Source organism: Rhipicephalus microplus, chromosome 6 (genome assembly GCF_043290135.1).
Source record: "Rhipicephalus microplus isolate Deutch F79 chromosome 6, USDA_Rmic, whole genome shotgun sequence".
Classification (NCBI taxonomy): domain Eukaryota; kingdom Metazoa; phylum Arthropoda; class Arachnida; order Ixodida; family Ixodidae; genus Rhipicephalus; species Rhipicephalus microplus.
The window spans coordinates 100,314,764-100,328,601 of record NC_134705.1 but is presented as its reverse complement, the minus strand read 5'-3'; the positions used below and the strand labels follow the sequence as shown (position 1 = coordinate 100,328,601).

The window sequence follows — 13,838 nt, the reverse complement described above, 5'->3', positions numbered from 1 at the left end:
CATTCGTCATTCTGCTGATGAATAAGCTATCGAACACACATTTGTGAGGAAATAAGAGCATTCGGCTTCTGATGCGGCTTATGACGATGAAGAATAAGCGCGTTCCACACAACACATTGTCTTCTGATGACTCATAAAAATAAACGTGTACACGCCCTCGCCCACGAAGTGTAAATCCGACGCAGTGAACAAGCTAGCCAGGCGAGACAAATGTGGCGAGCAGCGCCAATGTGGTAACACCGACAAGCTTCTATTCCGGAGGTGAGAACGCAGATTTCGGCAGCTTAATATCTACGAAGAGAGCAAGCTACCCGGAAGACGAGAGCTTGGAAGCAGCAATAAATTGCTCCGCGGGTCCGGTTCTTCAAGACTAGGTGTTTAACACACGGCAACAGGCAGTACGGAATCAATTGTCCAGTGGTCAACGTCTCGACAGACGTTACGAAAAGGGTGCAATGCATTGCCGGAAACATATATATATACCCGACGACGCAGCCATAGACGTTCACATAAAGCGAAATATTATAAGCAAGGCCTCGCTTAAGTCAAGCCTAGTGAAGAAACGAAACAATCACGCGCGGTGGAAGTATCTACACTACTCACCCCTTTACAAATACCTAATTATAAAGGAAATGTACAAAGACCTCATATTTGCAAACCGAAGACCCATTCTCCCTGCAATTTACGGACAACAAAGTCCATTTAAAAAGGCGAAACGAAATGCAGAACTCAAGACTACGTACGAGTTATGAAAACTCAGAACGAATAAAACATGTATACATTGTACACATGTGTTGTAACTTATGTGCATGCATAAGTGGACGGGTTATTTAACTCTACAGTGCTTTACCCACTCGTCATGATTGACTTCATGGAGATGCGTAGATTTATTTCAACCTTTTAAAGACTGTATAGGAAGCAGTGTTCAGTGAGTTATTGAAGAAGACTGTCTGAGATAGCTCACGAAATGCAAAAACTGACCGTCAGCGTGGCTACATGGGAACAGGTGGATGCGAAAATGAGATCATATGCAATAATGTCTTTTTATGACTTTATTGTGACGTTACAAGCCATAAAATTGTGTGAATTTCCATGGAACCATTAAGGTGTCATCTGAAGACATTGCCTCGAAGGAAGTGAAGGATCAATCTACTCGGCTAAAATAACAGGGCAGATACCACATAGCCTTGTCAATCGATGTTACGTGACGCATGAGGATGGAAGGTGTCTTCGTTGTAATTTTAATGGAGTGAAATGTTACGAAGTGGCGCTAAAAGACAGACGGCAGACAGGCGGACAGAGAGACAGACATACAGACAGATAGACGGACGGACGGAAGGGCCGGCTGACGCGCTTCACCCCAATCATCGTCATTCACTCCGGCAGTATGTTTCTTTTCCACAAACGTAACATACACGTATGTACGTAATCAAGCGAAATGCAACAAAGAAGCGACAAAATCATCATATAGAGATCTCGTGCGAAGAATGAACGCATCCCGCCGCTGTAATGGCAGCCTTCCTGACACATTGATCACCTCTCCTGATGCATCGATGCCGAAGGAAGAAACTCATTTCAATGAAAATGAGCTGAAATTGATTTGTTGTTTTCGGTTAGCGTATGATATGAAACCTAAAGGTAAAGGAAAAGCTGATGGACTCAACGCCTCAAGTATATACGGGAGATTTTCCTTATTGCGTTGCTTTCATGCTAACTGCTATTTTCCGTTGTCTCATTACGCATAGGCTATTCTTCTTTGTGACTTCATATTCATGGTAAATCGCATACAATGAATACCAGTTTTCTGGCACCAAGTGTTCAGGAAAAATACGCAGCAGCTGAGTGAAGTGTTGTAACAATGTAAACGTATTGCGGCATGAGTATAAGGAGAAGTGTAGTGTGCGAAATATCCTCCGGCGTTCATCGCTTAATCAGAGCACCTTCCAAACGATATCTAATGAGAAAAGACGACGCCCGTAGATGCTGTTCTTGGAACAACGTGAAATCGTGACGCACTGATGCCGGCGCCCTGTTTATGACGTCGTAACTGGCTATGCTGTAACGATTCTGTTATTTCCCTCCACTGAACTGCGGCTCATCAGCAGCGGCGTTAACGTACACAGCAGTCTCATACTAGTAATTACCGTTTGATTAAGTTGAAGCAAAAGTGAAGCTGTCACAATCCGTATACGCATAGCTTAAGCGATCTCACTGGCTGCAATTTGAATTCTTACACTTTGTAACTTTAGTATTCTACTACATTGAATTGAGAAAAGATCACCACCATATAGCTGAAGAGCAGGTACACGGTGGGCTCGGAAAGACGCGACCATCGGCATGCATCGGCGGCGAAGCAGGTGAGTCCGTGTCGTGACGTCACTTCGCCATGACTGCAGCGACGCCATTGTTTGTTCTCAGGGCTAATACAAGTGCGATCAGCGGCTGGTCAGACCCTCAATGTTGTCTTTCGAGATTCAGGACGCCTGTTTTAGCTGTGTTTTCATTTCTGTTTTGACAACAGCACTTTTCAGTATGATTTGCCTAATTGTCTAAGTTTTTAATAACGTTGTTTTTAGTGAAGCTTTTGTGTTGCGTTTTTGGCATAAACAGGCATATAAACTCGCAGATCGCAGTCTTTTAACTACAAAAACAAACAAAAAATCTTGAGGATGCACCATGAAAAACAAAATGTGCTCATGAGAACAGCATAAAATGATGTGGTCAGAGATTTTATTGTTTTTGTTATCAAGTATTTGTTGTTCTTATGATTTAAACACAACAAGAAGCAGTGGTGGTGCAGTACGAAATGCTTTATTTTTTTTTGTCTACACAAAGAATTATACCAAAACGAGGCCTTATCGCACACTTGCTTCAAGGGCTCGCAAAAAAAACGCAAGTTAATAGTAGGTATTTAGGAAAAAGTGCATCCCAGGGCTGTTTTATTTATGTTGTATTGAAATAGCGATCAAAAGGTGACAACCACCTGTTGTCACGAGCAATACAAAAAAAAAAACTCTTTCCTAGAGTCCTTTGTCTGCGTACGTTGTTTCGACACCATAACACGTCGTAACACGCCGTTTGTCCACTCCATCACATAATACTCTATACGCTCATTTGGCAGCTGTAAATATTTTATATATAATTATTAAATAGTACACACAAATATGTCGAAGTGAAAAAAAGAAAAGGTAGAGGAGATGAGATGGAAGTGCTGGTTATGAAGATTGAATATGAGTTCCGAGACATGAGGTTTCAGTTCTGCAAGAGACCTGAGGAAGTTGGACGAGCAATGCGGTGAAAATATATGGCAGTAGCTCAAGCGATGCTAAAATATGTACACCTAAAATCTTATGCTGCTGAAAAGAATTCAAAATATGGGCAGTGCATGAAACAGTGAAGACAAACCTCACTATCTTCTTCTTAAGGCCAAGTATACTGTTTCAAATTGCTTTAGATCTTGCTCACCGATCAAGATAACAGAAACCAATGTTCAATTGTAATATGTTGTCGGAAAAGAAATCTTGTGCTTCGGCAAACATTCAGCCTAGAGAAGCAACTCAGCAATCTAGTAACCTTGTTTTCAATATTCGTTACATGGTGATAGCACATCATGCAAGATCAAGCAATTTGAAACCGCCCACAGTTTTATTTGTACTATGTTCTAGCTTAAAATATTTGAATACAGATTGGAACACGATAATCTGATTACCCAGACTAATTGTCAGGTAAAGTGACTGAAAGAAAAGCAGTGTTTTAATAAGCTGTTCAACTTTGCGGTTTCTCTGGGAATAACTCTAAAATCGCACACATATATTTCCCCTGCAGTCAGGAGACTCAATCACGATGCGCGGATAGCACGTGATATCATTCTACTTCATCATCAAATTCATCGGGATCGAATTCAGAAGAATTCCAACGGGCGAAAAAATGACTTAGCAATGACAGTAACAGTTAAGTGCAGCCGACGCTCACGAATCAACCTCTGTGGGCGCTTAAACACATATTCTGTGCTACGCACGCAAAAGCACACTTCATCAGCATCAATAAACATCTCTTTAAAGAATGTTAAACGCCCCGCCACGGTGGTCTAGTGCCTAAGGTACTTGGCTCATGATCCGCAGGTCGCGGGATGGAATCCCGACTGCGGCGGCTGCATTCCCTATGGAGGTGCAAATGCTGTAGGCCCGAGTGCTAAGATTTTGGTGCACGTTAAGAACCCCAGGTGGTCGAAATTTCCGGAGCCTTCCGCTACGGCGTCTCATACAGTCATATGGTGGTTTTGGGACGTTAAACCTCACATATTAGTCAACCAAAGAATGTAAAGCGCAGGCAACTGCAACTTCTTTGTGCAGACAAAAGGACAAAACTTACCTCCACAGCGATCCATCGTGTTAAAAGTGCGGCGAGATGGGCGTATCCAGCGGCACATGACTGGAGCAGCGGCCGCAGTATAAACGCTTCTATGGCGATGGGACGCCACAGAGGAGACGTCATAGAAAAATATATGACGCGTCAATACAGCATAATGGATGCATGATAACCGGCTTGTCTTTGAAGCAAAGTGGATGTTGGATGGATGGATGGATGGATGGATGGATGGATGGATGAATGAATGGATCGATAGATAGATGTATGTATTCGGCTGTGCCCTTTAGATCAGTTGGCGGCTCATGCCACTATATATATATATATATATATATATATATATATATATAGAGAGAGAGAGAGAGAGAGAGAGAGAGGAGAGCACTACAAGCACAAACTTTCATGTGGATTGTCATATGTAAAACTCCGTAAACAAAGGTGACGGTTATATTCTTCAACATGAGTATATATATATACATATATATACATATATATATATATATATATATATATATATATATATATATATATATATTTATATATATATATATATATATATATATATATATATATATATATATAGTTTTTTGCAGTGCAATGAAACAAACAATATTTCAGGTCAGCTTTGTGTACGTGATATTTGCAACTATGCATGCATTCGTGTATTTTAACTTGTACAAGGTTTTCATAAACTTTAGGTTTGCAAAAATAAGTTGGAATTATTAGGGCGCAAATAATGTATACAAGAGCAGACATGTTTTACAAGGAAGGAATTGTTCCCGGTAAAAAAAACGTATGGAAGCTCCCGAACCTCGCTATTATGATGAAGCAATCCTATATAGTAATATGTAAAATCAACATGCATGTAACTTATGTTGTTCGCAATGATGAATAGTTTGGAGTTGTAGCGAGAAATGGTAAGTTCGATGGATTTTTAGATTGCATATTGGTGGACAAAATTGCTGATTATTCGAATGTTTTGGTGGTCATATGCTTGCTTCATTTAACAAGATTTCAGTTCATCTTGTTTACCCTTATCTGCCATTGCTTTCAGCGGCGATTTACCATAATAGCATGCGCAGTGCGATGTTTAGGGAGCATCTGCGAAAAAAAAAAGAACTTATTTGAATGTGGCTCGCAGGAATTATTATACTTAAAATAAAGATGAAAGTTGTACTAATTTATTGCAGTAATGCATCTTGCGTCTTCTTTGGCTACGTGTAACGTTCTTGGCTGCGCAGATAATAAATGTATCAAGAATTTTGCGAGTGCACTAGTGAAAAATTTATTTGGTGTAGTGTTGGCAATCGTCAAATAAATCTCACGTCATACACACTTAACGGGCATGCGTTGAAAGGCTGAAGTTTATTGCAAGCTTTAACGTAGGCTGCTGAATTTACAAAACTTCACTGTTGTGTCAGTGTCTCATTACTTGGTCGAGGTCGCTAATGTGCACATGTCGCATCAGCATTAGCTTAATCATTACCTTGCGTATGCAATTAGCATGACACAATTTCGCGAATAAGGCCTGGCATGATGCCTAAGTCAAACTATACATTATGTACACAGCCCTCCGTGGTGCAGCCGCCCATTATTTAAAACTGCTTGCGAACATAGTCTTTCGACACTAACAAAGTGGTGCATTTACTCATGATATGTGTATGACGGTACATACCCACCAAAATGCGCAATTACACACTCGCGTATAGATGTTGATGAATACGCGAGCACCAGCATTTGCTTCAATGTGGCCAAGTATTTTCAGCTATGTGAGAATAATATGAGTGTATATTTATTATTGTTATTAGTCGTTGTTACTGTATCTCGCAAAACGTCCAACGTGTCAATGTCATACTCTGTCAATACTGTGTCGTTATGTAAAGCTTATGAGATCAGTAATCTTGGTGTTCTTTTTGATAGCACGCTAAGTTTTTTCTACTCGCATCATATGTGTTGCCATGCGAGGCCTCCGTTCGCTGTTGCCAGAGTATTTCTCGAGAATACAGTTCTCCTATAGCCTTTTAGAAATTGTATACCACGATATATGCTGCTCGACTTGAGTATACTTCCATATCTGATTTGGAATGGCATTGCTAAGTCCAACACTAACGCCACTGAGTGAGTCCGGAAAAATGCATAAGCGTTTACACCAATTGTTGCGCTAGACTCTCTTCAACGCTTCTGGAATATTGTCCTTGCCGTTACTTAACCACTGATAAAATCATGTGGAGCTCTTATTTCTTTACAAGCAAGTTCAAGGTAAGATATTCTGCCCTTCTTGGTTGTAATTATTTAGAAATTCCGCCTAAGTTATCCACAGAGGATCGACCATTGCAAGTACCTGCCAGCTTCTTCCAACACTCTATCCTTCACAGAATACCGAGTCTCTGTAACGTCAACTTTCTTGATTCGTTGTGTTTTTCCTAGTCCACAGTCATTTTTTTTATCTGTTAGCTTTGCCCTATGCTAACGCAGATTTGCACATGTAAACATACCTCCTCTTTCCGTCTTTCAGGAAGCCTTCCACACAGTTGTGTATACTCCACCTTGACTTTCGTTTTCAATCCATGAATATATTCTTCTTTATTTATTCTTCCCATTGGGCGTTCATTTCTTTTTGTGTGCGCGCTTTTCCTCTTTTATTGATTTAATTTTCTGTAGACAGTCTGTAGTGTATATTTTCTTATTATTGTTTTACTTTTGCGTGCGCCAGCACGAAACATTCTATGGTTGTTTCTGGATACCTAAAGTGAATGATTGGTTGATAATTGGCTGATGGAGTATAATAATAATAATAATAATAATATTATTATTATTATTATTATTATTATTATTATTATTATTATTTTTATTATTATAAATTATTGAGAAATAAGGTGAAAATCTGGCTAGAACGCGCCTTCGTAGCCAGCGTACATGAGAGTTTGCAGCTTCACCGAATGCGTGCCTCAAGGGTCATGCACCTGCAGCTTACTGGGCCCGCGGGAAGAAGTTGAGCTCCATTGTCCCAAAAAAACTCGCCTGATCGCACTTCAGCCGCTTGCAAGTTTGGAAGGAGTGCACACGGTAAAGAATGTAAAAGGATGCCAGTTGGAGGGGTGAAAAAATCGGGGAACGTTATTTGCACACAGCCGTCGGTCGACACGGCAGAGAAGAACGCGCCGCTGCCCATTTCCAGTACCAATGAATAAAATAAGTTGTGCAAACATGCAGTTATATGGCGATAATGCTATGTCGTTAATTGTGAGCAACTGAAACTTCGTTCGCCAATAAGCTTAGAAAAATTTAGTTCCAGTGAAAAGCGCGTAAATCATTGATCTCAAGGGTAACGTTGGTTACACTCTCAAGCCTGCAGTGTATTCATCCGAGCCGTTGTTGCTTCTTCGCTCGCCGGGGTCATGGGTGCAGTGCCGATCGTGTCAGTCACTTTTCATTCCTCTTGTTCGTATTTTGTGTTCGATTTCGTGTTCAACTGCTGCTGCAATAAACACAAGATAATTACTCATCTCTCAGGAATCTACTTCGCTGTACGTGGTGCAATCGCGGACGGACGTGGAAGTGTTTTTGTGTGCCTGTGCGTGTGTAGGCTGCTGAATTGGCAACTATCAACATTTCTTGCAAAAAGAAAAAAAGGACACCAATGCTTGCGGGCAAGCTTTCCTTCACAACTTCACCCAAAAGCAGTACGAATAGACATGGTGGCCTTAAGGCGTGAACAGGTTATCTGGATAAACAGACTCTGTGAAAGAGAAGTCTCGGTTAAATGTTAGCGCAAGTTCATCATTTTCATTACCTTCGCACGTTGTTCGCAAATATTATGATATCCCAAAAAACATAGCGCGTTGCATGCTTCGTGAATAAATAACTTCATAGTAATCGTGGTTACGTGATTAAGCTGTTTTGTTTAGGCGATACGGCAACACTCTCTTTTTTCTATTTTTTGCAGACGGGGCTCGGAAAAAATCAGAAACTCTACACCAGTAAAATATGGGTTTCGTGCTATTGTACGTTTCGTAGAAATATTGATGTGAATATATTTGTTTTGTAATGTTCTCGTTTTAATGCTTGATGAATTACCAAGTAGAAATTACAACTTGTGCAATTACAAACCAAAATAGTTGAATACCTTCATCTCCAAGGGTTTCATGAGATTTATAAGACCGTGTTTTAATTTCCCTTTCTTCGCCTACCTTCCACTTGTTTTCATAATTACGCGTATTCGGATAAGGATGTGCAGTGAAAGCTTTTAGCTAGTTTGGTTCTTCAGAGCGAAGTGCAGTGCTCATGGATCGAAACGGGACAACGTAAGAATAGCCCATATCTTTGTTTCCACCATCTACAGTTCGGGTGAGATAAGTGTAATTTCGACTGGAATGCGTACATCACAGCCAACATTATTGTTATAGATGTCGTAACATCACGGTGTTATCCGGATTAACTGCACACACCTGTACACATAGTTACAAAAAATAGTGTGATGTCATGTTGTGATCCATGAGCACTGTACACAATTTTGCGCAAGCCGACAAGTAAACTCGTCTAACAAATTAAGGCTTGCTGCTGTGCAAAAAAATCTGAGGGATCAATAAGCTCCGTTTTTCACAGTTGAATGCAATAGCACTATCCTGTTCCTTGTGCGTAATTGTATCACTCAATGTGTACTTTTTATGGTATAATGTTACTCGAGCAGTTTTAATGATGGAATAGTAGTGTGTTTTGAGAAAGATGAAAGTGTTTTGTTTCAATGAAGGTTTCGCACATGGCTCAATTCTCTGTAAAAAGGGGTATCAAAGTTTAAACCACGAACAATATTATGTTATCTTGACTGAGTTGTGCAAGAAAATTGAAGTACAAAAGAAAGACACCTAGACTCAGTGCACACTAACAACTGAAACTTCATTGGAGAAAAGAGACATTATACGCGGTTATGAAAACACGTGTGGTGAAAGAAACTGATTACATGAGCAGATAGATTGCATTAATGATGCGCTTCCAGAAAAGCTACCCCAGCGGCAAGCAACATAACCGATGATTGCGTGACACATGAATCACCATGCAGCTTTGCTGATGAGATACGCCTCTTCCATTTGCCGCGCAACCTTGTACGTAAATCTAGCTTTAACTACCGTAACATAAAGTAAGGGCGTGCAGCCGCACTCTTTACAATGCCATGATAGATTAGAGCTTGGTAGAATAGAGTATAGAGAAACTTGGTGAAGTACAATTATAATATTGTATCCAAAGTAATACTTCTCACGCGACAGCGGAGTGCCATACACCGCACGAAGTTCACACGGTGATAGAAAATGAATAGATTTCTGCTCATCTAATCTTTTTTTTTTTCACCTAACGTGTTCTCGTAACCGCATATAATGTCTGCTTTCTCCAATAAAGTTTCAGTTGTTAGTGTGCGCTGGGTCAAGGTGTCTTCTTGTTGTACTTCAATTTTTTCGCGCAACTCAGTTGAGATGAATTATCAACTCGCCCAGCAGACCACGCTTCTCAGTATTGTGTTTGTAAAGTGTTTTAGAACTTGCTATGCACCCACTACGCAGTCTTGATTGAATGCGTGCAGCAATGCAATGGTTGGCTGCCTTTAAACCACGAAGTCGCGTTGGTAATAACGTGTTGTGATGCTCAATGGCAATGCATGCTTTTATCATGCAATGTTGCTGCGATATTAAATGTTGTGATGTGAAACCTGTATCAAGGATGCGTGTACTTGTCAAGCATGACAGTTATTTTGCTTGCATTTTCAACCAGAGAAAGTTATTCATACTTTATTTTCAAGTTCACGCATACCTATGTAGCAGAACGCTTGCTTGCCATGCAAATGGTCTGCATGATTTCGATCATCGCTCAGTACCGAAAATTTTTATTGTTTGCTTTGTTTGCATTTTTCTCAAATTTTCATCAAGGACAAGATTATTTTCCACTCAGAACCACCGATGCCTACGCCAGAATTTCTGCGGAACGAGCTCTTTACCTCGGTTGCGGTAATGATGCCTTATTGGTAGAACGGAAAGTGGGTTACGTGAACAAAATACATTTTTTAGTGTCCCATTGACAAAAAATATCGCTAATAGCCTCCATTTCAATGCGCACAAAGACCTATAGACTCCAGTTTCAGCAGTCACGCTTTAGGCCATCAAAATACGTGTGCATGACAAGCTTGCATACCAATCGCTTTTGACCGCCCTACATAAAGGCCAATCATCAAGTTCCTTAAATTATTCAATGCACACGCCGTTCATACGGTAAACAGCAAGTCAATATTTCTTTTTGACTCACTGTGGACACTCAAGTGACACGCCAGAAATGTTTTAAGTGAAAACACTGTGAATATTGTTTTACGAAACTCGAATTGCGATTGAAGTTCTGTCATGCCATTTATCATTGTGAAGTAGGAATCGATAAAGCGAAATATTTAGTTGCATTGTATTATGTCTCAGACTGCATTGACAATAGGTTCAAGATAAAAGAAAGCGCACGCAAGACTGACCTATTTCAAAATAATACTTTTACCAAAACAATCAGAGAATGGAACCAACTGCCTTCTAGCATTGCCACTACCTTATCAAATGATTCGTTTTATTCTATTTAGAATGAGTATGTTGTATTTTCTTGAGTGTGTAGCATTTTTCATTGATATATGTATTTGTGTTGCAGAATGTGATTGAGACGACTTTGATTCTTTGTTTGGCTGATTATGTACCTTTTTTGTATTCTACTTTTTGTAAACGCTTCTCCACTGTTACGCCAATAGGCGCTGTGGATAATGAATTAAATAAATAAAGTGGCGATAGATATGCAATAAATTTAAACACAATCAATGTATTACTTCCGAAAAAGCTGACTAACATAGACATGCTCGGTACGTCTTTGTCCGCAATACTCCCGTTTTCACTTTAAACAGCAAATAACTACCATGAAAATTATCGTAAGTATTTTCTTTTGCAATTTCCTGCCTGAAATTCCGGTAGGTCTCCAGTGATAATTTTGTAAGCTTTCGAATATTCCACATGTCCCTCTCTGTTTCCTTACCTTCTTCATAACCGATGTTTCTTTTTGGCTTGCTATTCTTGTGTTGTCTAAATGCTAACTTGACAATTTTCCAGTTCGTTTTCTCCATTTAGACTCAACAGTGAAACCTACACTACCTGGCGGGTAATAAGACCCTCACTTGCTTAATAGCGCAACGGCCCTTGTGGCCACTCTCTATGATGTTTACGTAAATGTTTCTCTACACTGATGCTATATGCAATGTTGGTTTATTGAGTTGATCACTCCGTGGACTACGTGGCGGGAACTACCTTCCCGTAATCTCGCGACTTAGCACTGTGTTATAACCACCAAACTGCCCCAACTGCACCGGGAAACTTCACAACAACGCACTAAAAACACGCCAACATTTGTAGGACACTTTAAGATTCGCCATCTATCGACGGCATAAAAACTACCACGTCTTGTTTGCAGACTCTGCCTCGAGGTGGCACTAAAACGCTTGTTGCTATTAAAGCGGCTGTTTTTAAGTTCTCGAAGTGCCCGCTACACAGAGTCACGTTTACTAGTGCATTCGCATACGTTTAGAGACAGAGTTATTATGCATACACATAAGTTACCTCGCGTGAGATCCGGAATTTACTATACATGCGCAACTGAACTATAGCACAGAACGTACGTTTAAAGAACCTTCTTATTTACAAAAGAGTAAAGGAGTGAATATTTTTGAAATCATTGAAATCCATTCTATTCTACGAAGATGGCTGACCAGAGAAGCTCCGTAACACACATATTTGTTTACGTCATTAGCTCATTGATCTACCTGTACATTTGTTTATAATTTATGAATATAGCTTCGTTCTTTCTAAAGAAATGTGACCTCAATGGGTGCGGGCCGTAATGTTTGCGTACAAGCTATTCATTCGCGTATTTGTTAATTATAAATAAATAATTATTTCCTTTATTTTGATAGGCCAAAGGTGCAGGGGAGTAGCCGGAAATGTTTTCTTTGGGGAGGGGGGGCGGGTTAAGTCACATATTTATATGCTCATGCATTTGTTTGTACGTACCAAATGTACACGTGCAGAATACTGAACTTCAGAGGTGATCGAGCTCCTCCGCCAGCCCACAAAGTGTCCCCTCCCCTATCGCCTATTTCTGCGGGACATACGTGTTGGAGGAGGGTATGTTGAGCAAGCAATTGTTGACTTTGTGACGGTTCACTTAGTTGCGATATGTTGATGTTTATGTTGTTTCTGGGGGTCATAGCCACTTAGGTGAATTTCCTCATTTCGCGAACTGACATCTCTGTTTGAAGGAGCTGGCTACGGTAGCTCTTGTTCGAATTGGAATTCAAACGCAACATAGCTAGTGACAAGGATTTGTTCTAAAGTATTATGCTGAAGTTCTTGCAAGAGTGTAGTCAATAATACATTGGTGGATATGTTTATCACGAGTAACTCGCACAATCAGATAAGCTATCGGTGCTGCCAACAATACGATAACGTTGTGACGCATAAATCAAGAAGACGCTCTTGAGCACCATAGGATTCATCTAAAAATCCAGCTTGGTTTAGTTTCATAGGTCTTTAAACATCCGGCCGCGCTGTTTTTGGTCCATACCCCTTTGTGGGGAAATGCCATCAATAAGAGATCATCATCATCGATTGTGCCACGTTCAACAGACACGCGTGCACAGCATGATTAGAAGAAGCAGAGATGTCGTCCCGACTGGATGCAGGGCCAAGTCGTCGCCACTCTAGCGTCGCGGCGCAAAAGGCCGCGGCGCAGCAGTCGCACAGGCTGAGCGTCTGCACTTCGACGTCGTCGACGTGCAGCTACGCGACGAGCAAGTCGACCGACTCGGAAGCACGTCCCCCCGCCGACACGTGCGACATCTATTCGGAGCCGCTGCAAACGGACAGCGAAATCACAAGGTATCAAAGTCCTTGCACTATAAGGGGCTCTGCAGCTTTGCAGCTACGGTAAACGATAGACTTGATTCACGGTTACTTCACCGTCGTATAAGGATGTGCTTTCGCAGCTTACGGATAGAATTAGACGTGACATCACAGACTCAGGTTTTTTACTCACTGGTGTTCCGAAATGGCGGCTTTGGTGACGTAAAGGAGCCTGATGGCATGGAGGGTAATCTTATTATGATGACACTTCCAGAATATTTCTTACAATTGTGCATTTATAAGAATGATGGCCGCCTCAGATCAAATGACGACCCTAACGTCACAAAATTGAATGCATTGCTGGGCGAGATGGTGCATTGTCTAAGAATGAATGTAAAGCACGAAAAAGAAAAACAAGACAATCGTTCCTGTCTACTTGTCTCCTGTGTTAGCTAACTTGTCTACTTGTCTCCTGCGTCAGTTAACGTGACGTTACAAATAACTGGTCCTGTCATGTCGAAGCTGCGCCTAATTCCAGTGACGTCAGATGTCTTGCAACACTGACGTTCC

General features: G+C 40.8%; 1 protein-coding gene across 1 annotated transcript in view; it reads left to right on the top strand.

Moving 5' to 3' along the window:
* The window catches only part of LOC119185050 (iris), a 32,183-nt gene that overhangs the window by 14,446 nt on the left and 3,899 nt on the right, over positions 1–13,838 (top strand). Inside the window, exon 2 of the mRNA XM_075866280.1 lies at positions 13,109–13,304. Coding sequence (XP_075722395.1) covers positions 13,109–13,304 — 196 coding nt within the window. The remainder of the gene's footprint in view (positions 1–13,108; positions 13,305–13,838) is intronic.